Source organism: Oncorhynchus nerka, linkage group LG3 (genome assembly GCF_034236695.1).
Source record: "Oncorhynchus nerka isolate Pitt River linkage group LG3, Oner_Uvic_2.0, whole genome shotgun sequence".
Classification (NCBI taxonomy): domain Eukaryota; kingdom Metazoa; phylum Chordata; class Actinopteri; order Salmoniformes; family Salmonidae; genus Oncorhynchus; species Oncorhynchus nerka.
This window is the reverse complement of record NC_088398.1, coordinates 75,617,523-75,643,715: the sequence shown is the minus strand read 5'-3', so window position 1 is coordinate 75,643,715 and position 26,193 is coordinate 75,617,523. Positions and strand designations below refer to the sequence as shown.

Here is a 26,193-nt window from a genome sequence, read left to right as displayed (position 1 = left end):
CACCCTATCAAATCCCAGTATTCACATATCCACCCTATCAAATCCCAGTATTCACATATCCACCCTATCAAATCCCAGTATTCACATATCCATCCTATCAAATCCCAGTATGCACATATCCACCCTATCAAATCACAGTAGTCACATACCCACCCTATCAAATCACAGTATATCAAATCAAATGTATTTATATAGCCCTTCGTACATCAGCTGATATCTCAAAGTGCTGTACAGAAACCCAGCCTAAAACCACAAATTGCAAGCAATGCAGGTGTTAAAGCACGTTGGCGAGGAAAAACTCCCTAGAAAGGCCAAAACCTAGGAAGAAACCTAGAGATGAATGAGGCTATGAGGGGTGGCCAGTCCTCTTCTGGCTGTGCCGGGTGGAGATTATAGTATACACATATCCACCCTATCAAATCAGAGTTTTCACATATCCACCCTATCAAATCCCAGTATTCACATATCCACCCTATCAAATCCCAGTATTCACATATCCACCATATCAAATCACAGTATTCACATATCCACTCTATCAAATCCCAGTATACACATGTCCACCCTATCAAATCACAGTATTCACATATCCATCCTATCAAATCACAGTGTATACATATCCACCCTATCAAATCACAGTATACACATATCCACCCTATCAAATCCCAGTATTCACATACCCACCCTATCAAATCCCAGTATTCACATACCCACCCTATCAAATCCCAGTATTCACATACCCACCCTATCAAATCCCAGTATTCACATACCCACCCTATCAAATCCCAGTATACACATATCCACTCTATCAAATCCCAGTATACACATACCCACCCTATCAAATCCCAGTATACACATATCCACTCTATCAAATCCCAGTATTCACATACCCACCCTATCAAATCCCAGTATACACATATCCACCCTATCAAATCACAGTATATCCTAGTACTAAAACATAGCAACACCATGTATTACACTCTCACATAAGGACATATACATCGGACAGATATGTCCTATATTGTTACGTCAATAGAGGGTGCCCTAAACTTGCAGATTTTCCCTCCACTTGTTACATTCAAGAATATGAACTATGGTCATACAGTACAGTATCATTAAACATATTGCCACACTGGCATTATTGCAGTACATCAATCCTGGGGTGTAAGTGATTTATATTAGATATTTTATCCCAGTACTCAGACCTGCTTCAAACTGTCACCCTCAAACTGTCCCACAGCAGAACAGCTGGGAAGGCAACTGAAGCATTGCATCCAATTGGAGCAACCTGTCTTTTGTCAGGCGTAAAGGATGATGACTGGGTCTGTCCATCAAGAGGCACCAAATGAGGAACCCGAGAGTTTGGTTAAAATATATTTACCAAGTTACTAAGTCTCAAGGTATGCATTTTTTATTTAAACCTGCAACCAACGTTACTTAGTATTAAATTACACTACCGTTACCCTCTACTTTCATTAGAAATAGTATGCCCTTGTTCAGGAAAAAGAGGCTACACCAGGCAGGGGTGGTCAACCCTCCTCCAGCAGCTGGCATGCAGGCTTTTGCTCCAGCCCTACATAAATACACCCGATTCAACTAATGTCCCGATAAGCAGCTGATTAGTAGAATCAGGTGTGGTAGATTAGGGCCGCAGGAGGGTTGCTCAACAGCAGGAGGGTGGGCTAGAGGGGTTGATTTGGGAACGGTCCGTTCTCTCTGGTGTGTATGTGTGTGTCTTACTCTTCATGTCGTCCAGATCGGCGCTAGCCAACATCTGAGCCTCAGCCTCGTCGGTGGGCACCTTCCGGTACACGGCTGTTTCCACGGCTGTCATGCTGCCGATACAGACGCGCTCCCGCATGTCGTAACTGGTCCGCGGTGCAGGGTGGAGACGATTCCTCCTGAACCAGCCACGGGTGTTCATGCTAGGGGGGTCCGCAGAGGTGGGGCACCAGGGGAGGGGAACACAGGGGGGGAATCACGGAGAGTGCAGAGGGAATACTTGAGTACGTGTGAAAACCCATCAGAGGTCATATTGTATTTGATTCTTTAAACGTTTGCTTTTGAAGTATGTCAGGTAACTAACTATCTGTTATCTATTGTGTCAACTATCAAATGCCAGTTTCATCTCAATCTCTTCATTCGAAGACTCAATCATGGACACTCTTATTGACAGTTGTGGCTGCTTTGCGTGATGTGTATTGTTGTCTCTACCTTCTGGCCCTTTGTGCTGTTGTCTTTGCCCAATAATGGTTGTACCCTGTTTTGTGCTGCTACCATGTTGTGTTGCTACCATGCTGTGTTGTCATGTGTTACCGCCATGCTCTGTTGTTGTCTTAGGTGTCTCTTTATGTAGTGTCGAGTTGTGTCTCTTGTCATGATGTGTGTTTTGTCCTATATTTATATTTTATTTATTTTTAATCCCAGCCCCCGTCCCCGCAGGAGGCCTTTTGCCAGGCATTCATTGTAAATAAGAATTTGTTCTTTACTGACTTGCCTACTTCAATAAAATAAATAAATACAAATCATGAAGGACCATCCGCCATAAACCAGTTCAGAATTTGATTTTTTTTGTCCCAAAGTATTAGAACTCCAGAATCTACTAAATCCTTCTTTAAAATGAACATGGTATCAAACGTCAACCCAGTCTATACGAACAAACATCTTGACTGGCACACACAAACACAGTATGAATAATCTTGGAGGGGTGTAGTGTAGTCCATCATGCAACAGAGGGCACCAGAACACAGCACAGCACTGCAACACTGGCTTCCTCACCCGGTGAATCGTTGGCTGCTTCAACTCAGGCAACAATATCCTAACATTACATGACATTGTGACTACGTTCCTTTTTTGCTGCTGCAATAATAATAAAATCAGTGAGATTAACCGCCCTGCAGAGAGGAAAACAAGTACCTGGGTTGTATTCATTAGGCTACAAGAAGAAGAAAACAGAATGAAACAGGGAGGGACTACCTGGAGTTGTCCAATAAGAAATGTACAATTTCTGTTTCCGTTGCAAGATATTTTTCTATGTTGAGCCCTAATGAATATGACCCTCGACTCCACACAGTCTCTGACGTCCCAGGATGAATGCATATATTATTCAATCCATTACCAAATAATGAATATTCTCATAGCTCTGTGTTAATGAGTCAGATAGGATCTTTATGAGTTATCTAGGACACGAGACATGATGGTACAGGCACAAAGTTTCCTTTTAAGCCATATAAATGTTTTGATTGTTTTTAGATGTTCACTTAAAAACAGATAAATATACCAGAAGAATCTGGAGAAATGAGCACTGAATTTTTGGAAGTTTTTAAATGAAGAGCATTGTAGAAAGAGCTGGGCTCCTTGTTTGATGAGCCCTTTAAATATCTTCAAATATTGAGTACCGACCTCTGTCATACAAAATAAATATTGTAGGCACTGTACTATTTTTAGTGCACTTCTGTTCTGTTTTCTTAGTACACAATTCATGAAGCATATCATCCTTCTAGTTACATCCCAGTATCACCTTGTGTCTTACGGCAAGCTTTGCTAACAAAATAAGTGATGGTTGCTGGTTGCTGCATATTGAAGTGATCCATACAATTGGCTGATTTGAAAAAACATTGCTTCACCACACAGCCAAGTTCCTGTGCCTAATCTCCTGCTAGCTACCGTGACATTGCTTTATGCATCCAAACATCTGATTCTGGGCACACCTGTTGGTGGGCTCTTCATCACCCTCCTCATCCTCTGGTTGCTCCCGAATGTCCTGTTGCGCCTCTTTCAACTCCCCCTCCACCACCTCTGCCGTGGCCAGTGTGGCCTTCTCCGGCGGCGGATGTTGTTGTTCGCTCTCCATGTGGAAGGAAGTTAGTGGGACGGTCGGCTCCAAATTCTCCTCACTCCCCAGGCTAAACTAAGAGGAGAGGGAGTTGGTTACATTGGTCTTAGCATCTCTCCCATAGAGTGGCGCACAATTGGCCCAGCGTTGTCCGGGATAGGGTTTGGCCGGGCTAGCAGTCATTGTACTTGCTCTTAACTGACTTGCCTACTTAAATGAAGGTTAAAATAAAAAATAGATGTACAGTGTTTTCAACAATGTGCAAATAGTTGTAGTATGAATAGTATGGGAAGATAAGCAAACTCTCTCTCTGTCTCCATGGCACCTGTTAGTACTAGTCTAACAGATCTTCATCTTTCTTGGGTCAGCTACTGCCTGCTCTTTGTCAAAGGTCTCAAATTACACAGGAGACCAGAATTCTCTGCCTCCTTCACACAAAACATGTCATGTGTGACAGACATTTCTCTCTGGAGTGTCTTTGAAATGAATACACTGAATGAATATATAACAAATTAATAAACTAAACTTCTACTTGCAACATTCCAAACATTGTATTGGATTCTATAAACAATAAATGATTATTAAAAAAAAGAGGTATTCTGATAAGCTGTCAGACATGATCACACATTTCTCTGTTATGTTACCTGCTGTTGGTCGTCGGGCTGCTCGGTGGGCGTGGCTGCCAGGTCCCTCCCCTCTGTCTCAGACTCCGCCTCCTCGTCTACCTCATGGATGGTGGGTGTGACCTCCGAGGGCGCCATGGAGGTCTTTTTGTTCTTGCGCTTCTTCTTGCGCCGGCGTTTGCGGTCCATGCTGAGCACCCGCTTGCGTAGGCGCTGGGGTGGGGGTAGATGGGTGGACAGCGGGTGGTGGGTGTGGTGAAAGGTGTGCCGGTGATCTGTGAAAGGAATGGTAGGCGTTTAAGTTAAAATTACCGTCCTCGCCTGCCGGCATAATGAATGCAAGACTTGTCATAAGCAGTTACAACCCTTCTATAACGTCTTTGAACTATCTGACAGTAAAAGAAAACTCATACAGATCCTGACAAAATACTAGACATTTTAAAGCAATTGAATTGTTGATGAACAGACAGAAATGCCCCTGATATTACAAAGGCTCATATGCTTATAACAAGTTATGAAGAATTATACTGGCAGGCTTAAATTAAAGGCCCAGTGTCAGTCAAAAATGTGATTTCCCTGTATTTTATATACAATGAACAAAAATATCAATGCAACATGTAAAGTGTAGGTTTTATGAGCTGAAATAAAAGATCCCAAAATTTTACATACTCACAAAAACCATATTTCTCTAACATTTTGAGCACAAATTTGTTGACATCCCTGTTCGTGAGCATTTCTCCTTTGCCAAGATAATCCATCCACCTGACAGGTGTGTCAAAAATGCCTCCAACGTCATTTTAACCCTCTAGCATTCGGAATTTTGGATGAAAAGCATGTCCAAATTAACTTCTTGCGTCGAGCCATCCCGGATCCGGGATCGTGAATATAGCCTCAAGCTCATTACCATAACGCAACGTTAACTATTCATGAAAATCGCAAATGAAATGAAATAAATATGCTAGCTCTCAAGCTTAGCCTTTTGTTAACAACACTGTCATCTCAGATTTTCAAAAATATGCTTCTCAACCATAGCAAAACAAGCATTTGTGTAACAGCATTGATAGTTAGCATAGCATTTAGCGTTAGCATTCAGCAGGCAACATTTTCACAAAAACCAGAAAACCATTCAAATAAAATCATTTACCTTTGAAGAACTTCGGATGTTTTCAATGAGGAGACTCTCAGTTAGATAGCAAATGTTCAGTTTTTCCTGAAAGATTATTTGTTTAGGAGAAATCGGTCCGTTTTCTGCGTCATGTTTGGCTACCAAAAAAAAATGAAAATTCATTCATCAAAACGCCAAACTTTTTTCCACCATAATATCGACTGAAACATGGTAAACGTTGTTTAGAATCAATCCTCAAGGTGTTTTTCACATATCTCTTCATGATATATCGTTCCTGGAATTCTCCTCTCTGTCTCAATCACATGGATGAATGCGAGCAGCTTGGAGATTACGCAGCAATTTCAACAAAGGACACCGGGCGGACACCTGGTAAATGTAGTCTCTTATGGCCAATCTTCCAATGATATGCCTACAAATAGGTCACAATGCTGCAGACAACTTGGAGAAACGATAGAAAGGGCAGGCTCATTCCTGGCGCTTTCACAGCCATATAAGGAGACAATGAAAAACAGAGCCTCAAAAATCCTGCTCATTTCCTGTTTGAAGTTTCATCTTGGTTTCGCCTGTAACATCAGTTCTGGGGCACTCACAGATAATATCTTTGCAGTTTTGGAAACGTCAGAGTGTTTTCTTTCCAAAGCTGTCAATTATATGCATAGTCAAGCATCTTTTTGTGACAAAATATTGCGCTTAAAACGGGCACGTTTTTTTATCCAATAATGAAAGATCGCCCCCATAGGTTAACCAGCCTACTACTCGGGGCCAGAACATATGATATGCATATCACTGGTAGATTTGGATAGGAAACACTCTAAAGTAAACCTGAGAAAAATCCATTCAGGAAGTATTTTTTTGTTTTTTGTAGTTTTCTATTCAATGCCATTACAGTATCCATTGATTTAGGACTCAATTTGCAGTTCCTTTGCCTTCCACAAGATGTCAACAGTCTTTAGAAATTGTTTCAGGCTTGTATTTTTATAAATGAGGGAGTAAGACCAGTCTGAATGAGTGGACCCTACCGTGTCGCAGAGCTTTTTCATGCGCAATCCCGAGAGAGTGCATTTCTTGTTTACCTTTTATATTGACAACGTTATTGTCCGGTTTGAATATTATCTATCATTTAGGCTAAAAACAACCTGAAGATTGAATATAACTTGTTATGGCTGCAATCCCAATACATTGATCGATATGACAACTACCAGTGAAAATAGAGGGCACCAAATTCAAACCACAGAAATCTCATAATTACAATTCCTAAAACATACATGTGTCTTATATCATTTTAAAGCTATTCTCGTTGCTAATTCCACCAAAGTGTCCAATTTCAAATAGGCTTTTCAGCGAAAGCACTACAAACGATTATGTTAGGTCTCCACCAACCACAATAAGCACAGCCATTTTCCAGCAAAATATAGCATTCACAAAAAGCATAAATAAAGACAAAATTAATCACTAACCTTGAATTATCTTCATCAGATGACACTTATAGGACTTCATGTTACACAACACATGCATGTTTTGTTTGATAAAGTTCATATTTACATAAAAAAAATCTGAGTTTACATTGGCGCGTTAGATTCACTAGTTCCAAAAACATCAATTGACATCAAGTGATTTTACATAGCCACATTGTTTCAACAGAAATACTCATCATAAATGTAGATGATAATACAAGTTATACACATGGAATTATAGATATACCTCTCCACAGCAACCGCTGTGTCAGATTTCAAAAAAGGTTTACGGAAAAAGCAAGCCATGCAATAATCTGAGACGGCGCTCAGAACAGTAGCCAAATTAGCCTCCATGTTGGAGTCAACAGAAACCAGAAAATACATGATAAATGTTTCCTTACCTTTGATGAACTTCATCAGAATGCAGTCCTAGAAATCCAAGGTCCACAATAAATGCTTGATTTGTTCGAAAATGTCCGTTATTTATGTCCAATTAGCTACTTTGGTTAGCGCGTTTGGTAAACAATTCCAAAGTCATAGTGCATCCACTATAACGTGACGAAACGTCCAAAAGTTCCGTAACAGTCAGTAGAAACATGTCAAACGATGTACTCAATCTTTAGAATGTTGTTTACATATATCTTGAATAACGTTCCAACCGGAGAATTAGAATGACTTCAGATGAGCGGTGGAACGCAGGTCCTTCCCCTGTGAATGCGCCTGGTGAAAGCATGGTCCACTCATGGCTGTGGTGACTATTTCCGGTGTCAATCGACCCCCCTTCACAGAGTCATCAGACAAAGTTCTATTGACTGCTGACATCTAGTGGAAGGCGTAGGAAGTGAAAACTCATCCATATCTCGCTGTAATTTCAATGAGACCTTGGTTGAAAATCTGCCACCTCCAGAAAAAAAAACAGGAAGTGGAATTTCTTAGGTTTTTGCCTGCTATATGAGTTCTGTTATACTCACAGACATAATTCAAACCGTTTTAGAAACTTCAGAATGTGTTCTATCCAATACTACTAATAATATGCAAATATTAGCAACTATGACTGAGGAGCAGGCCGTTTGATATGGGCAGCTTTCATCCAAGCTACTCAATACTGCCCCTGCAGCCATAAGAAGATAAACATCGTTTGACATGTTTCTATGAACTTTACGGATACAATTTGGATTTTTTTAGTCTGCCTGTTTTGACTGCGTTTGAGCCTGTGGATTACTGAAGAAAACGCACAAACAAAACAGAGGTTTTTGGATATAAAGAGACTTTATCGAACAAAAGGAACATTTATTGAGTAAATGAATGTTTCTGATTGCCACCATATGAAGATCAAAGGTAAGGGATTAATTCTCTCTCTATTTCTGAGTTTTGTAACGCTTCTACTTGGCTGGTTACTGTTTGTAATAATTTGTCAACTGGGCTATGTTCTGGGCTAGGTTTGTTCTGGGCTAGGTATGTTTTCGCCGAAAAGCGTTTTATAAATATGACACCGTGGTTGGATTAAGAAGTTCATCTTTAAACCTGTAAAATAGGTTTTGTTTTCTGAATTTTTATAATGAGTATTTCTGTATTTGAATTTGACGCTCTGCAACCTCACTGGATGTTGGCCAGATGGGACGCTAGTGTCCCACATACCCTAGAGAGGCTAAACAATTTGGCAGTATATCCAACCGGCCTCAGAACCGCAGATCATGTGTATGGCGTCGTGTTGGCGAGCGGCTTGCTGATGTCAACGATGTGAACAGAGTGCCCCATGGTGGCGGTCAGGTTATGTTATAGGCAGGCATAAGCTACGGACCATGAACACAATTGTATTTTATCAATGGCAATTTGAATGCACATAGATACCATGGCGAGATCCTGAGGCCCGTTGTCATGACATTCATCTGCCGCCATCACCTCATGTTTCAGCATGATAACTCACGGCCCCATGTCGCAATAGCCTGATCAACTCTATGCGAAGGAGATGTGTCGCACTGCATGAGGCAAATGGTGATCACACCAGGTACTGACTGGTCTTCTTATCCACACCCCTGTAATGTGTAAGCTGGGAGTCAGGAAGCAAGTACAGGGAGTGTAGTTCTCTCACGTCACCCCGCTCCTCCGCTCTCTCCACTGGCTTCCAGTTGAAGCTCGCATCCGCTACAAGACCATGGTGCTTGCCTACGGAGCTGTGAGGGGAACGGCACCTCACTACCTCCAGGCTCTGATCAGGCCCTACACCCAAACAAGGGCACTGCGTTCATCCACCTCTGGCCTGCTCGCCTCCCTACCACTGAGGAAGTACAGTTCCCGCTCAGCCCAGTCAAAACTGTTCGCTGCTCTGGCCCCCCAATGGTGGAACAAACTCCCTCACGACGCCAGGACAGCGGAGTCAATCACCACCTTCCGGAGACACCTGAAACCCCACCTCTTTAAGGAATACCTAGGATAGGATAAAGTAATCCTTCTCCCCTCCCCCCTTAAAAGACCTAGATGCACTATTGTAAAGTGGCTGTTCCACTGGATGTCATAAGGTGAAAGCACCAATTTGTAAGTCGCTCTGGATAAGAGCGTCTGCTAAATGACTTAAATGTAAAATGTAATGTAAATGTATTTAAGAAATAAATTAACATAGGTCAAAACATGAAACATGAGTAGCATACAGACATGGAACACAAAACAGAGTCAATAAGGTCTTTGGAAAGAGCCAAAGGGAGTGACAGTTATAGGGAAGGTAATCAGGAATGTACAGGTGAGTCTGATGAGGCGTGGTGCGCGTAACGATGGTGACAGGTGTGCGTAACGATGGTGACAGGTGTGCGTTAAAGTAAGCAGACTGGCGACCTCGAGCGCCGGAAAGGGAATATGTGACAGCCCCTACCTTTTTTAAGGGATCTACGACCAACAGATGCATATCTGTATTCCCAGTCATGTGAAATCCATAGATTAGGGCTGTTGGATTCCAGTTTGAAATATACTAATTCATGTCACCATTCTAGAACTTATTGATTACTTTACATGTCCAAGGAATGTATGTGTTGGAGTCAGTGGAGTAATAATAACTAGGTCTATGGAAAGTTACTGAGTGAGAAAGGGGGAGGTAGAATGTTTACATTCTGTTAAAAAATGTTACCGTTAAATCTCATGGATACTATGGAGGTCTGGTTTCAGTCACTGATAAGGTAGGACAGTCGTGGATTTGGGAGGAGCAAGGAATTCGGCCGAGGTCAGGTCAGATGAAGTGAGAAGGAACAGTCCTATCCCACACACATATATTTCCACACCCACGAGGTTCTAGCAGGAGGCAGTGCCATGACTACACCAGGACCTAGTTAATTTATTTAAATTGACTGATTTCCTTATATGAACTGTAACTCAGTAAAATCTTTGAAATTGTTGCATGTTGTGTTTATAATTTTTGCTCAGTGTATATTTCCACACTATGAGGTTGGATTAATATTATGACATTTTAGTGGAACAGCTGTTCGAAAAGACCGCCTGAAATTTCAGCCTGTTTTGGTGGGATGGAGTTTTGTTCTCAGTAGGCAGTACATTAGTTAATAAACCAATAAGAAAGAATTCCAAACCTCTCTGCCGATAACAGTTAGTTTCCTGTTTCCCCCTTCCCACTCAGAACACTACCAGACAGTCCTAGTAAAATTCTTGCTTGAGAAATTGCTCTTTGTTAAGAAGCTATGTCTTTCTTTTTGACCATTTTAATTGAAAACAATCAAAGATACTTAAACGCTACCCAGAAATGGTTTGATATGGAGATAAAAACTTCCTTTAAGTGATACCAAAATGTAATTTAAGCCAAAACACATTCCTGTTGGCAAAAATTGATATTCCAAAAACTATGGAGAACACCCCCAAAAAACTGGGTAAGCAGTAGTGTTGCACGAAACATTGGTACTTTGTCGATTAAAAAAAATCATAAAACGGTACTAGAATTTTTGTTATGTTCAAATGTTGTCTCACGTGATCAAGAGGATTAAGTCTGTCTCAGAGCGCAATCCATTTAACCCGTGAAGAGCAAAGAGCTCCACTACCTCATTCATCGCTAGAGCAGACTGGGCTGCATTAGCTCTCCGGGCTGCATTAGCTCTCCACTCATTCTGCACAGAAGTTAACACACTTAAATAATGCAACACAGCATGTGGAACCTGTTAATTGCTGTTCTCAAAACAATGTTCCTACAGGCTAGAACACTTTACAATGCAAGAAGATACCGGTAACTTCTAGCTTTATAGGCAAACTTTCCTTGCTAGCTAACAGCTGAATTCACTTTTTCATGTCCCTTGCCTATCATCTGGTTTCCACTAGATTCCATAGCCACAAAGTCAGATTCCACAGCCACTTTCTGCCTCGAAAATGAAGTCATTACTTTCTTAAAGAGACAGCCCACACATTTATAAAAGAAGCGATTGCTTCTTCTATGCAAATGTTGTTTATCACTTCAATAAAATAATATGTTCTAATAGCAGTTGGCGATAAAATAAGTCCTACATTAAAGGGAACATTTGTCATCTGTAGCCCCATGCTATCAGCTAAAACATGCTGAATAACTCAATGCATACACACTCATACTGAATAATATGCATGCACAAACTCCTATTGAATAATATGCATTAACCTGTATTGTGAATAGACCTAGTCTACATCTTGATTTACTCAGTTTATCAATAGAGATTTACCATTCAAATAAACGATTACCATTATGTTATGTAGTTAGATGGGTGAAAACCAAGTCAAATTGATTGGATGATTGTACAGTTGATCAAATTAATGCATACATGGCTGTCTCAACTACAAACAAGTACATCAAATGTTCAGATTAAATTATATTGAACTCACAAGATGCCCAACAATTGAACAGAGTAGGAGCCGAGGTTATCTGTCTGGAGCAAGTGGCATTCTTTCACTAATTAAGCTTTTTTTTGTGGTATCGTTTAGGTATGGAGTATCGTAATGGTCTCGAGTATTGTGATAGTATACCTGGTATCGGTACTGAAGTAAAAATTCTAGTATCTTGACAACACTAGTAAGCAGACATTCATGGAATGTTTACTTTGTGTTCTACAAAAGCAGAGAAGATAAAGAAGACTAAAGACTTACACTCAAAATCCTTCTCGTTGTAGTTGCGGCCCATTTTTTCTCCGCCGCTGATCGCGGAGTCAGTGATGATGTTCCCGAACCTCTCCACTGATAATGCATTCTCCCAGTCCTCGTCCTCCTCCTGCTCCTCTGTGGAAAAGTCCTCATCCTCCTCTTCTTTCACATTAATCTGTACAGAGAGAGAGAGAGTTCTTTCCACAGGGCAGGGGGTGAGACAGGGATGCAGCTTAAGCACCACCCTCTTCAACATATATATCAATGAATTGGCGAGGGCACTAGAACTGTCTGCAGCACCCGGCCTCACACTACTATAATCTGAAGTCAAATGTCTACTGATGATCTGGTGCTTCTGTCCCCAACCAAGGAGGGCCTACAGCAGCACCTAGATCTTCTGCACAGATTCAGTCAGACCTGGGCCCTGACAATAAATCTCAGTAAATAATGGTGTTCAAAAAAGGTCCAGTTGCCAGGACCACGAAAACAAATTCCATCTTGACGCCGTTGCCCTAGAGCACACAAACTATACATACCTCAGCCTAAACATCAGCACCACAGGTAAATTCCACAAAGCTGTGGAAGTTATGACATCAAAAGGAAAATAAAATTTGACATACCAATTAGGATCTGGCTAAAAATAGTTGAATCAGTTATAGAACCCATTGCACTTTATGGTTGTGAGGTCTGGGGTCCACTCACCAACCAAGAGTTCACAAAATGGGACAAACACCAAATTGAGACTCTGCATGTAGAATTCGGCAAAAATATCCTCTATGTGGAATGTAAAACACCAAATATTTCATGCAGAGCAGAATTAGGCCGATACCTGCTATTTATCAAAATCCAGAAAAGAGCCATTAACTTCTACAACCTCCTAAAAGTAAACGATTCCCAAACCTTCCATAACAAAGCCATCACCTACAGATATATTAACCTGAAGAAGAGTCCCCTAAGCAACCTGGTCCTGGGGCTCTGCTCACAAACACAAACAGACCCCACAGAGCCCCAGGACAGAAACACAATTAGCCCCAACCAAATCACGAGAAAACAAAAAGATAATTACTTGACATATAGGAAAGAATTAACAAAAAAACTGAGCAAACTAGAATGCAATTTGGCCCTAAACAGAGAGTACACAGTGACAGAATACTTGACCACTGTGACTGACTCAAACTTAAGGAAAGCTTTGACTATGTACAGACTCAGTGAGCATAGCCTTGCTATTGAGAAAGGCCACCTTGGCAATGTAAACATATGTTGCCAATAAAGCCCCTTATATTGAAATTGAGAGAAAGAGAGCGAGAGAGAGAGAGAGAGTCAGAGAGAGAGATATGTACAATTACCAAGCCCTGCAATGCCAAGAGCTGAGCAAAGAAAAGAGTCCCCTCATCCAGCTGGTCCTGGGGCTGAGTTCACAAACCTGTTCTACTAACACACTGAAGCCTCAGGACCAGAACATCCAATCAATCAGGATAAACCAAATTACAACACAGTCAAAACTATATTGCTTATTGTGAAAAACAAGCACAAACAAAGCAAAATGCAGTGCTATCTGGCCCTAAATCGACAGTACACTGTGGCTAAATATTTGACAATGGTTACTGATCAAAACATTGACAAAGTACAAGCTCAGTGAGCACAGCCTTGCCATTGAGAATGGTAGACACAGGAAAACCTGGCTCCCTGTAGAGGAAAGGCTGTGCAACCACTGCACAACAGCAGAACCTGAGACGGAGCTGCATTTCCTGACAAAATGTCAAAAATATAAAACAAATTTGAAACCCTTATTCAAGGTTTCAAAGACCTCTCTGATGAGAGTAGGCTACCCGTCCTGATGGGGGAGGACGCAGAGAGCTGTGGGTTGGCAGCGCACTACATTGCTGCCTGCCATAAGATGAGGGACAGTGTCTGACAGACCAATCAACCTACACATGTCCTCTACTGTATGCTTATTGTTATTGTTGAATGTATGGTTATTTTATCCCTTGGTTATAGTTGTTACTGTTGTCCCGTTGACAATTTTGATTATCATTTTTATATTGTAAATATCCAAAATAAGCTTGGGCAATATGTACATTGTTACGTCATGCCAATAAAGCAAATTGAATTGAAGTTAATTGAATTGAGAGAGCGCGCAAGACAGAGAGAGAGAGAGAGAGAGAGATGAGAGCGAGCGAGACAAAGAGCAGCAGCAAGATCACAGCAGCAAGCAAGATCAGCAAGATCAGCAGCAGCAAGATCACAGCAGCAAGATTTGTGACCTGTTGCCACGAGAAAAGGGCAACCAGTGAACACACACCATTGTAAATACAACCCATATTTATGCTTATTTATTTTATCTTGTGTCCTTTACCATTTGTACATTGTTAAAACACTGTATATATATATAATATGACATTTGTAATGTCTTTATTGTTTTGAAACTTCTGTATGTGTAATGTTTACTGTTAATTTTTATTGTTTATTTCACTTTATATATTCACTTTATATATCTACTTTGCTTTATTACGTTTCTACCTGAATTGCTTTGGCAATGTCAACAATAGAGAGAGAGAGAGAGAGCGTCGAGACAGCGCAAGAGACAGAGAAAGAGATGAGTGAGAGACAGAGAGAGAGAGAGAGCAAGACAGAGAGAAAGTGGGAACTGTGTAATTACATGTTGTCAATGTCACAGATTCAGCTCTTACAAGCTCTTCATAATCAAGCTACTTATATCAAGTTGCTAGGTATCTAATTATTCCAATGTATTACAATATTTACCAAAATAAACTAACTTTCAGCGTGTCAGCAAGTTGTCACAGTGCAGACCATTCACCGGGGTTCGAAACGGGAAGGGTCAGATACAGTTACAATTTTATTTTTATTTCACCTTTCTTTAACCAGGTAGGCCAGTTGAGAACAAGTTCCCATTTACAACTGCGACCTGGCCAAGATAAAGCAAAGCAGTGCGACAAAAACAACACCGAGTCACACATGGAATAAACAAACGTACCGTCGATAACACAAGTTGCATCAGTTTGGGAAAACTTGTGCTAGTTAGTACTATGTATACACAAGGGGACCTATCACTACGGCAACCAACTCAGGGTCGATGTAGCAAAGTGCTGAGAGAGGAAGTGAGGCTAACGCACTGCTGGGCCCTCTACTAACACACTTCTGTCCTTCCATCTGAGAGACAGTCCCAATGGCGGGCTGCGTTTACACAGGCAGCCCAATTCTGATATTTTGCCCAATTATCGGCAAACAAGCTGATCTGATTGGTCGAAAGACCAATTAGTGGAAAACAATAGCAGAATTGGGCAGCCTGTCTAAACACAGCTGTAGTTATACAACAAATTGCAAGGCTCCCGAGTGGCGCAGCGTTTTAAGGCACTGCATCTCAGTGCTAGAGTTGTCACTACAGACCCTGGTTCGATTCCAGGCTGTATCACAACTGGCCGTAATTGGGAGTTCTGTAGGGCTGCGCTCACAGACGCCATAATGAGACAAATACAAATCATCTACCAAAGTACATAATCAGTGGGTTTCTAGAGCTGAGGCGGCCTAACCCTTTAGATCTCATTGGCCTCCAGAGGCTTTGATCTGGGCTTTGAAGTCAAGAAGGGGTCTGTTGTGAGGGTCACAGACTAGAAGTGGGTGGTGTTTTCTAAGGTGATGAAGGACCAACCAACAGGGGGCTGTTCATTTTTCTCATTTAGCAGATGCTCTTATGCAGAGTGACTTACAGTATAGAGTAGGGATGCACAATATATCGGTGAACATATCGGGAATCGGTCGATATTAGCTAAAAATGCCAACATCGGTATCAGCCCGATGTCTAGTTTAGCTGACGTCATATATATATATATATATATATAACGTATAACGTATTACGTATATAACGTATTTACGCCTTGTAAAACTTTGCGCTACACATGCAGCACAGCATTCCTCACCTAGCCCACAATGTCTGCTGTGTGGATCGAGCAGTCAACAAGCCGAGCAGTCATTTGAAAGAGTAAGAACCTTTCAGTAAGACAACTCAAAGGTGAAATCCATTAAAGCCAAGATAATGGGATTCATTGCCCTTGACAATGAACCGTTCTCTGTCGTGGGTGATGTTGGCTTTCGCGACTGGTCGAGCACCGGAACACACTAACGTTACCAAGTGTGCTATTGTTCAGATATTGCCCTACGAGAGTTACACAGGAATAGCGTCACTGCTATAAGCTTCACGACATACTATGGAACGCCGTTTGGGTCTTTGCATGTCCAAAAAAATACATGTCAAATAACACTATTTGACGCGTTAAAAAATACATGTCAAATAACACACAGTTCTATTACAGTATGTTGGGTGTTCTGAATTTGCACGTGCAAGCCAAGCGCCACCACTACCATCAGTAGCACTCTCAACGCTGTACAAAAAAAGTCTGCAAACAAGCAGACACCGGCCACAAACAATGTGTTTATAATACCGCGTTGGTAATAAAGCATTATTTGTTCGACTGCAACTTCTGGTGTAGTTAGCTAGCTCAATACAACCAGCCACGATTCACGATTCTTAGAAATGATTTAGGAATCCTTGTAAGTATTAGTTAGGTAGCCACTTATTGTTCGCCTATTGAAATTGAACTTCAGTACAAGAAAATAAATAGCTAGCCAGCTACTTAACCTTGTTGTCCAAAGCTGAGGTTATAAGCAGCCAGCTGGCTTCTTCTGGCTAGTTAGGCTCGACCGGACCGGTCTATGTGTTAAGCTTGCCACAATAAGGATTAGGCACAATAGTGGAATTTGCGTTTTGCCTTCAAAATAAAAGTACCTCTTTGAAAGTGATGCAGAAGGTTACAATTGGTGGAATCATCAGAGTTTACGCAAATATTCGCATTGTAGCACTTATCGCAGGACTGTGACTGTGTGAAATCACCTTCCCAGTCAACCTATTGTGTGTATTGACATTCATATTGCACTGTACAGCTTTACCTAAGGATTGGGGATCAATGAAATGGGGTAACAGTCTACCCAATATATTTTTTCCCAACGTCCTCCTCAGATTTATCAGACTCCAAAACATCCACGCAGTATTGTTTTACCTCGGGAAGTGTTCAATACACACAGGTTGACAATAAATGTGGCTCAGTTCACAGTTGTTTCAGAGTCCTGCAAAAAGAGCTACGATGTTAATGTTGTCTGTGTGTCACTGAGTAGACTGATGTCGTTGATTCACAATCGATAGGTAAGGCTGTACAGTGAAATAAGTATGCCCCCAATGCAATTCTAAAGTATAATACATCCAGTGTGGTTTCAACAGATATTTGTCAAATTAACAAAATTCCAACCTCGTTTAGCATGATGTATTCAGCTAAGGCATAATTCTACTATTTGTATTCATTTGCATCACTATCAATGACATACTTTTATTTTGAAGGCAAACAGCAAAGTCCACTACTGTGGTTAATCTTTATTAAATAAGCTTTCCATTTGACATGTCAAATAACAAACAGTTATATCAAATCAAATTGTATTGGTCACATACACATGGTTAGCAGATGTTAATGCGAGTGTAGCGAAATGCTTGTGCTTCCAGTTCCAACAATGCAGTAATATCTAACAAGTAATCTAACAATTCCCCAACAACTACCTAATACACACAAATCTAAAGGGGTGAATGAGAATATGTACATGTAAGTATATGGATGAGTGATGGCCAAGCATAGGCAAGGTGCTGTAGATGCTATAAAATACAGTATATGCACATGATATGAGTAATGTAAGATATGTCAACATTATTAAAGAGGCACTATTTAAAGTGACATTGTTTAAAGTGACTAGTGATCCATTTATTACAGTATCCAGTGATTGGGTCTCAATACAGTATATACAGTGGCTTGTGAAAGTATTCACCCCCTTGGCATTTGTCCTATTTTGTTGCCTTACAACCTGGAATTACAATGGATTTTTGGGGGGTTTGTGTCATTTGATTTACACAACATGCTGAGAGGAATTACGATATGGGGAACAGAACTCCTCGCAATCAGGGGACCAGCACAGCATTATGGGACCAGCACAGTGGGAGGTTCACTCTGCCATACAAGAAGCCCTAACCTCAGAACTGGCTCCTCCTGAGACACCAGCTGGTAAGAGGTTCTGTATTTATTTTCTTAGTCAACATTGTGTTCTGTTTCTTTATGTTCTTCAATGTAGCCCTGTCTTTCACTTTTGTTCATTGATTTCACCTGTGTTAGTTACTCACCTGGTCTCATCAGCTCCTTATTTAGTTCAGTTCATTCTGTTTCGGCTTTGTGAGATATTGTTCATTTTGACTCTACTAAGCCTTTTTCTAGCTCGTTTGTGAGAACCAATTATAGCCTTCAGTCCTAGTTTTGATTCACTTGCCTGTTTTCCTACCTGTATATGACCATTGCCTGCCTGTGACCACGATTCCTGCATTCTGCGAAGGCAAAATAAACACCTGCCTTGCTCTGCATGTGAATCTACACCTTTTTCGCCCTGAGTATTCATTACTCAGGGAGAAAGGATACGCAACGGCGTATCCTAAGCAACCACTGAGGGAAGGCCAGTAGCGCTGTTTCATGCCAAGACATGTGAGGTGAACAATAACATTTGCGACCACTCACTGAAGAATGGCACCGAAGGAGATGAATCAGAAGGGAAGGATTTACTTCACACGCCCGACAAGGCCCTCATCCCCGTCATTTGCAGAAAGAAGAGACGGAGGTATCAAGGACAAAGTTCTGGGTGCCTTGTAAGTAGGGTTGCAAAGTGTAATTCTCCGGAAATTTTCCATGGGAAGTTAAGCCCTGGAATTTTGTGAATTTTGCTTGAATTCAACAAAATGTTTGCTTATAACAGTGAACCTTTGTTGTGGGATACACATGAGGCAATTCTAGGTCTTGTGGCATATTTTGGTTAAACTATCCCCAATTCAATGGAATTGCTACCCTCTGCATGCACAGTACATTCTAACATCACATGTACAGCTGATTCTCAATTCTCTTGCACACTAATGAGATATTACTGAGCCCACACTACTACACTGTCTAAGCCAAGGACAACATGCCTTCTGGTACGTCTTGATTACAATACTGGGTGGGGTGAATATATTTTATGACATAATTTTATGTTAACTAGTAAATAGTAGCCTACAGCAAACTGTGTTTAAATAATTTCTAACTTGTTAACCTCTCTAGGGTAGGGGGCAGCATTCGGAATTTTGGATGAAAAGCATGCCCAAATTAAACGGCCTGCTACTCGGCCCCAGAAGATATAAAAATGGAAATTCTCCACAACTTTGTCCCTGACCTGTTTGGAGAGCTCCTTGGTCCCAATTTGTAAGTCGCTCTGGATAAGAGCGTCTGCTAAATGACTTAAATGTAAATGTTAAATGTTCATGGTGTCACTTGCTTGGGGCCTCTGGAGCCTTTCAGAACAGGTGCGTGTGTATACATATACTGAGATCATGTGACACAGATTGCAAACAGGTGGACTTTATTTAACTAATTATGTGTGATTTCTGTAGATAATTGGTTGCACCAGATCTTATTTAGGGGCTTCATAGCAAAGGGGGTGAATACATACTGTACATACGCACCACTTTTCCATTTTAAAATGTTTTTCTTTAACTTCACCAATTTGGACTATTTTGTGTATGTCCATTACATGAAATTAAAATTAAAATCAATTTAAATTACAGGTTTTAATGCAACAAAATATGAAAAATGCCAAGGAGGTGAATACATTTGCAAGGCACTGTACCTAAAATACCTCGACTAACTGGTGCCCCCACACATTGACTCTGTATATATACCCCCTGTATATAGCCTCGCTATTGTTATTCTACTGCTGCTATTTAACTATTTGTTACTTTTATTTTCAGTTTTTTACTTAACACATTTTTCTTAACTTCTTAAAGCATTATTGGTTAAGGGCTTGTAAAAGCAAGCATTTCACCTGTTGTATTTGGCGCATGTGACAAAAACGATTGATTTGAAGTGTGTGTGTCTGTGTGTCAGTCAGGGTTTGGTTATTTTTAATCATGACAGTGACACTCTGGATGTGGTCTTTGTTCTTTGAGTTACCCTGACACATAGAACATGACTGGATGCCATCCCTCAAATCTGTACTGATGTCTTTACGCTACAGGATAATGTCCAAACAACTACTGGAGATGCTTCACTCTACAAGGTCTGAGTAGAATCTCCTGGGGTCCATGAATATTTTGAAACAAGTAAATTTTTTCACTTGACCAATTTGGACTATTTTGTGTAAGTTTATTGCATGAAATCCAAATAAAAACTAATTTAAAATGTTGTAATGCAACAAAATAAGAAAAAAACAGCAAGAGGGGTGAATACTTTTGTAAGGCACTGTATCAATACACAACATATTCCGGGCCTTCCTTTCACACCGATGCATTTCCTAATGAAGCCGGTGACGGAGGTGGTTAGCTCATCAATGATATCGAAGTGTGCTATTGATGCTATCGTCAAGGTGCGGCAGCGTAGCCTAGTGGTTAGAGCGTTGGACTAGTAACCGGAAGGTTGCGAGTTCAAACCCCCGAGCTGACAAGGTACAAATCTGTCGTTCTGCCCCTGTTCCCAGGCCGTCATTGAAAATAAGAATATGTTCTTAACTGACTTGCCTGGTTAAATAAAGGTTAAAAAATTTTTTTAAAAGGTAGTATGTTGATATGAGTAGAATACTGTACTGTCAAGCTCACTAACACAGATGATCTCTCTGTAAAATTAAAATAATTCAAATCGTATCGTATTGGTCACATACACATGGTTAGCAGATGTTATTTAGAGTGTTGCGAAATGCTTATGCTTCTAGATCTGACAGCGCAGCAGTATCTAACAGGTAATATCTAACAATGCCACAACAAAACCCAATACCTAACAAATTCCACATCAAAACCTAATACACACATTCTAGTAAAGGAATTGGATGAGAATATTTAAGTATAAAATATATGGATGAGCAGTGACAGAGCAATTCCCTGTTCTCATGGGTGTCCACAACTGTAACTACACATATCCTACTTGCTCTGTTTTGGACTCAAGGTGCTGGCACACCGCCATACAAACGGTACAAAAAAGTCAGATTGGTGTGATTCACTTTTCTGTTTGATTAATGTTTTGTCCAGTTTGACATGTTCAAACTGCATTCATCGGGTTGAGACAATGTGCAAGTGTCTTTACTGTACAGGCACACAAGCATGTGTTCTAAATCTCTGCTTCAACTGAGAAAATGACACCTGTAAACAAGCAAAAGTACAACTTTGAAGTATATTGCTTTTGACAACTATCTATACTCAACACAAACATGTGGGCCTGAACAGTGCCGTCTTTTCGGCACGCACATTTTATCTGTCCATTGTATGAATGGTAATTGAGTGCAGTAAAAAGGTTATGGATTGCATTTACATTTGTTAAACAAGCAAGACAAGCAAGAATGAATGGCGCTGGGAATTCAGGAGAGGCCTACAGATGTGTTTGTACTCTCTTCAATGGGGCTCTGAGTAAACTGCAGACAGAAGGCTGCAGGCTGTGCCAGATAAGAGGTGAGAGTACACATACAGCTAGCAGACTTCTCCATTCTCACAGCTGGTCTTCTGGAACCTATATAACATGTTCTTCCATCCAGCATCACCAGTTAACAATGATCCATCTTGGGCACACATTTACCTAATCCAAGTATGTGGTCACAATGTGCCCTCTCCCCCCGCACATGCTAGCGTGGGTGAACCTGCGTTTGTTTACACGGCCGTAATGTCTGTTTGATGTTGCCTGGTGTATATATGTCAGCCTGCCATGTACATCACTATTGCAAACCCAGTCCCAGCTGGTCCCTGGGGATAGGGCATGTGGTTCATTTAACTCCCCCTGTTGCTATCCCTCACCCATCTGCAAGTTCTGCAGGCTCTAGTTTTGTCTAATCTTATTGTCCATTTGTGTGGTCCAGTGCTGCAAGGAAAGACCTAGTTAAGCTGCAGCTGGCCCAGAACAGAGTGACACATTTTGCTCTTAATTGTAGTTCCAGTAATTGTAGTTCCAGTAGTTAGCTACATGGTAAAACAGTAGTGTGTAGTTCCAGTAGTTAGCTACACTGCTACATGGTAAAATTGTAATTAACGACTGAAAATATTACTACGTTTGACTATAATTTAACTACCACTAAGGTACACCATTGCACACTAAGGTGGAGCCTATGTCTCTTTTGGTTAAGCTTGACTGCTCTTTCAACCTTCACCTCAGCTAGGGTGAGGTGGGCTACACTGTAAAAAATGACCCACGGGCTTAGTAAATATTGCAAAAGAAAATAATAGATTTTTACTTAAAATAATACGTTTTTGGTTTTACTTTATTGAATACATTTATTTATATATGTGTTGAAAGACTGGCATTTGCAAATAAAAATCCAAGGTAATGTGCTGCTAAATTTAAACTTAAAAATATGATATTCAAATTATTATTATGTTGGACCGACATGCTAGATCTAGTTATGAACCTCAATTGTGCTTGGAACATTTCAACGGACACTGTCTTGATCATTCTCCTCTGGAATGGCCATGTGGCAGGTTAGGACCAAATTATCACTTGGAATGTAGTTGTTTCGATCGCTCTCCACATATTTTAGAAGAAATGTCAGAAATATTGGGAATATTGGTGAAAAACGTTAAATAATATTTGAAAAGCCTTTAGCTAGCTATATTGCCAGAGTACGTTTATATATTTTCACGTTGATAAGCTAGCTAGTTAACGGCCATGATGTCTGTATAGTAAGCTAGAGGTGGGCATGCTACTAGCTAGTTAACGGCCGTGATGTCTGTATAGTTAGCTAGTGGTGGGCATGCTACTAGCTAGTTAACGGCCATGATGTCTGTATAGTTAGCTCGTGGTGGGCATGCTACTAGCTAGTTAACGGACGTGATGTCTGTATAGTTAGCTAGAGGTGGGCATGCTACTAGCTAGTTAACGGCCATGATGTCTGTATAGTTAGCTAGTGGTGGGCATGCTACTAGCTAGTTAACAACCAAATGGATTGAACACGTTAGGCAACAAAAGGTTAACACGGAATTCCAGAAAATAAAACAGCATTTCGGAAAAAATAACAATTTCATAGGACCCTATTCATGTTTTACTCAATGCGTTGTTGCCCAGGCAGGTATTGACAATGTGTATCTTGCTTATTTTAGAATGAGATAGCATATGGGGGCAGCAGGTATAGCCTAGTGGTTAGAGCATTGGGCAAGAACCAAAAGGTAGCATATTTTGAACATCTGAGATGACAGGGTGATTAACAAAAGGCTAAGCTGTGTCTCAATATATTTCATTTGATTTTCATGAATAGGAATATTTTCTAGGGATATTTATGTCCGTTGCGTTATGCTAATTAGTGTCAGGCAATGATTACGCTCCCGGATCCGGGATGGGGAGTCACAAGAAGTGACTTGCCTTGTTAAATAAAGGTTACACATGTAGTAATATGTTAAAGCTTATGTTGAACACAAACAATGAATCGCTTTTATCTTAGTTCCGTAGGGATCAGGTGGCACATGCAATGTAAGATCAGCAGTTTTTCTGCAATCAAGTACAAATACGTGACAACCACAACCTTGAGTGCCAAAATGGCAAAGATCGTCTCATATCGATGACAATATGTCGTTCAGGCCCTTCCTGTGAAGGACTTCAAAGAAAGATGGCCAGCCCTGTTTGAGCCCACTCAAGTACAAAATACAGCTGAATGAAAATAGTCAAGGTAGGTGAAACATTTTTTAAATTCATTTAAATATTTTGTGTTGTCTTGACCTAATATTCTAATCTACAATGATATATGCATTAAAGATTAGTCTGAACATTCTCACTCTGCACATGCTTTGGGGGGGGGGGTTTCCCCAATAGCATTCTGCTCTCAGATCATCTTTTGTCCTTATCTGATCAGAAGATGTTTCCTTCCCCTTCTCTCGCTCTCTCTCTCTCAGGTTAAGGAAGAGTTCAGAAGATTTACAACTGTTGCGCTTGAGTCCAACTTTATCCAGAAGCTAGACGAATATACACCAAAACTATTGGACTTATTTAAGTCAAAATGAGGTGTAAAGGTGGGAATGCAGAAAATATTTGACGTTCTGTACGGGGTATGCACAGTAACACCTTCACAAAAGTGTATAGGGTTTACTGTATGTATTTAGTTACCGGTATTAAATGCAATTAGTTGTATAACATATTATAGTGCACCATCCAGGAAAGAAGACACATTGTGATCTGTGGCCTTCATATATCTCGGTGAGAGGGTTGAAGACCTTTTTACAGAATACAAGGTAAAGGTTTTTATTTTTGTATCCTTATTTATGTCGAAATGAGGTATCTTCCTTTGTTTCCCTCTCCTCAAGTTGCACAGATAATGTAACAGCCTAATCTGTTATTTCTTATTTTTTTCACTCCGGATGCTGACGATACCATGATCCGAGAGGACCTCGTTCAGCATGTGATGAAGGTGTTCACTGTGAAGTATCTGCACTAGAATATAGAGCACGGGATCTGCATCGAAGGAGCAGAGGTCCTGGCTGGTATTCGCAGTATTGCACAGTCATGTACCTTGTTTTAGGGCCTCATCTATGGCTTAAATCTAAGGTATCCCAAAGAACTGAAAGATGCCATTGAGGTGTTCCAAAAACTATTCTTGGAACTTGATGATCTCAGGACCTCCCCACGCGTCCAAGCTCTAAAGATGAAGTTACTTGTTTTCAGAGATATCTAAAGATATCTATGAGAACTGTCAAAGGGCCACTCACAAACTGTGGTCTAAACCCTACTTAGAAAGCTGAAAAGCTAGTTGCTAGGTGGTATAGGAGCTACAGTTTACATGATGCTCTTTTTCAGGTGAAGTTATACGAGACATTGTCAATTGCTGTTTTAAAAAACAGCTTGTTTTAAAACTTACTTCATATGCACTAGTGGATTTCTGTGATTATTTGTAGTCAGGTGCAAGCCATCTGGATGTAACTTTACCTAAGGAGGCATGGTGGAGGTATACCCAGAATGCTTATACCTGTCAAAATAATATGTCCATATGGGCTTCACTTGTGGAGTCAGGTTTATGGGACAATTTGGCATATATTTTGTAACAAAATGTGCAATGTATGTTTTGAAAACACATGTTTTGATAAATCTAAAACTGTTTGAATGAGGTTGTATTTGAAGAAATGAATACCTTTATTCAAAATTAAAAAAGGTGTTGAAGTTGAAAACTGATTCTTTTTGCATATTCCCTTGTATAGAAATATATATATTTTTTGTAAATTATCCCAAGTATATTGAGGTAACTATTTGTTTTTTAAGTATAGTTGTGAGTATATTTCATTAGTAGGAAACCAACTTAAATACATTTTACTAACCTGAGTACCATACGTAACTGAGCAAAAAACATAGAATATCAATTACGATACTGAATAAATTCAGCAAATTAAACTTACAATATTAGTTCTGTAACTGACTACATGAAGTATATCAAACGTATAACATTAGTTCTGTAACTGATTACATTAAGTATATCAAACTTATAAACATTAGCTCTGGGACTTGAAGGACTTCAGCAGGTCAAAAAAAACTTCTGAACCTGATAAAATTAAGTTGAATGAAAGCAATTTCAGATCCTGTTAGTTGTATGCACTTAATATATTTGAGTTTTAAATGCACTAAAAGCAAAGTATATTATACTTAAAATATCCTCCTTGTTGGATTTACTTAAAAGGTTGATGCAAATAGTTACCTAGATTTTTTTTTAAGTAAAAAGGGCACAATATTTTTTACAGTGTGAGGTGGGATAGTTTGGGGTGGATGAGGTGAGGTGGTATTTTATTAGGATGCCCATTAGCTGCTTCAAAAGCAGCAGCTACTCTTCCTTGGGTCCACACAAAACATGAGTGGTGTAGCTAACCACTGGAACTACACACTACTGTTTTACCATGTAGCGGTGTAGCCAACTACTAGAATGACAAACTACTTTTTTAGCTCAAATAAAATATGGGTGAAGCAGCAGCAGGTAGCCTAGTTGTTAGAG

General features: G+C 40.3%; 1 protein-coding gene across 2 annotated transcripts in view; it reads right to left on the bottom strand.

Moving 5' to 3' along the window:
* LOC115113475 (anion exchange protein 3-like) overlaps positions 1–26,193 on the bottom strand; it is a 136,025-nt gene that overhangs the window by 67,968 nt on the left and 41,864 nt on the right. For both annotated transcript variants that reach the window (XM_065015908.1, XM_029641200.2), the window contains exons 3-6: positions 12,136–12,304; positions 4,477–4,730; positions 3,708–3,907; positions 1,738–1,922 (exon numbers count right to left, since the gene is read on the bottom strand). In XM_065015908.1, coding sequence (XP_064871980.1) covers positions 1,738–1,922; positions 3,708–3,907; positions 4,477–4,730; positions 12,136–12,304 — 808 coding nt within the window. The remainder of the gene's footprint in view (positions 1–1,737; positions 1,923–3,707; positions 3,908–4,476; positions 4,731–12,135; positions 12,305–26,193) is intronic.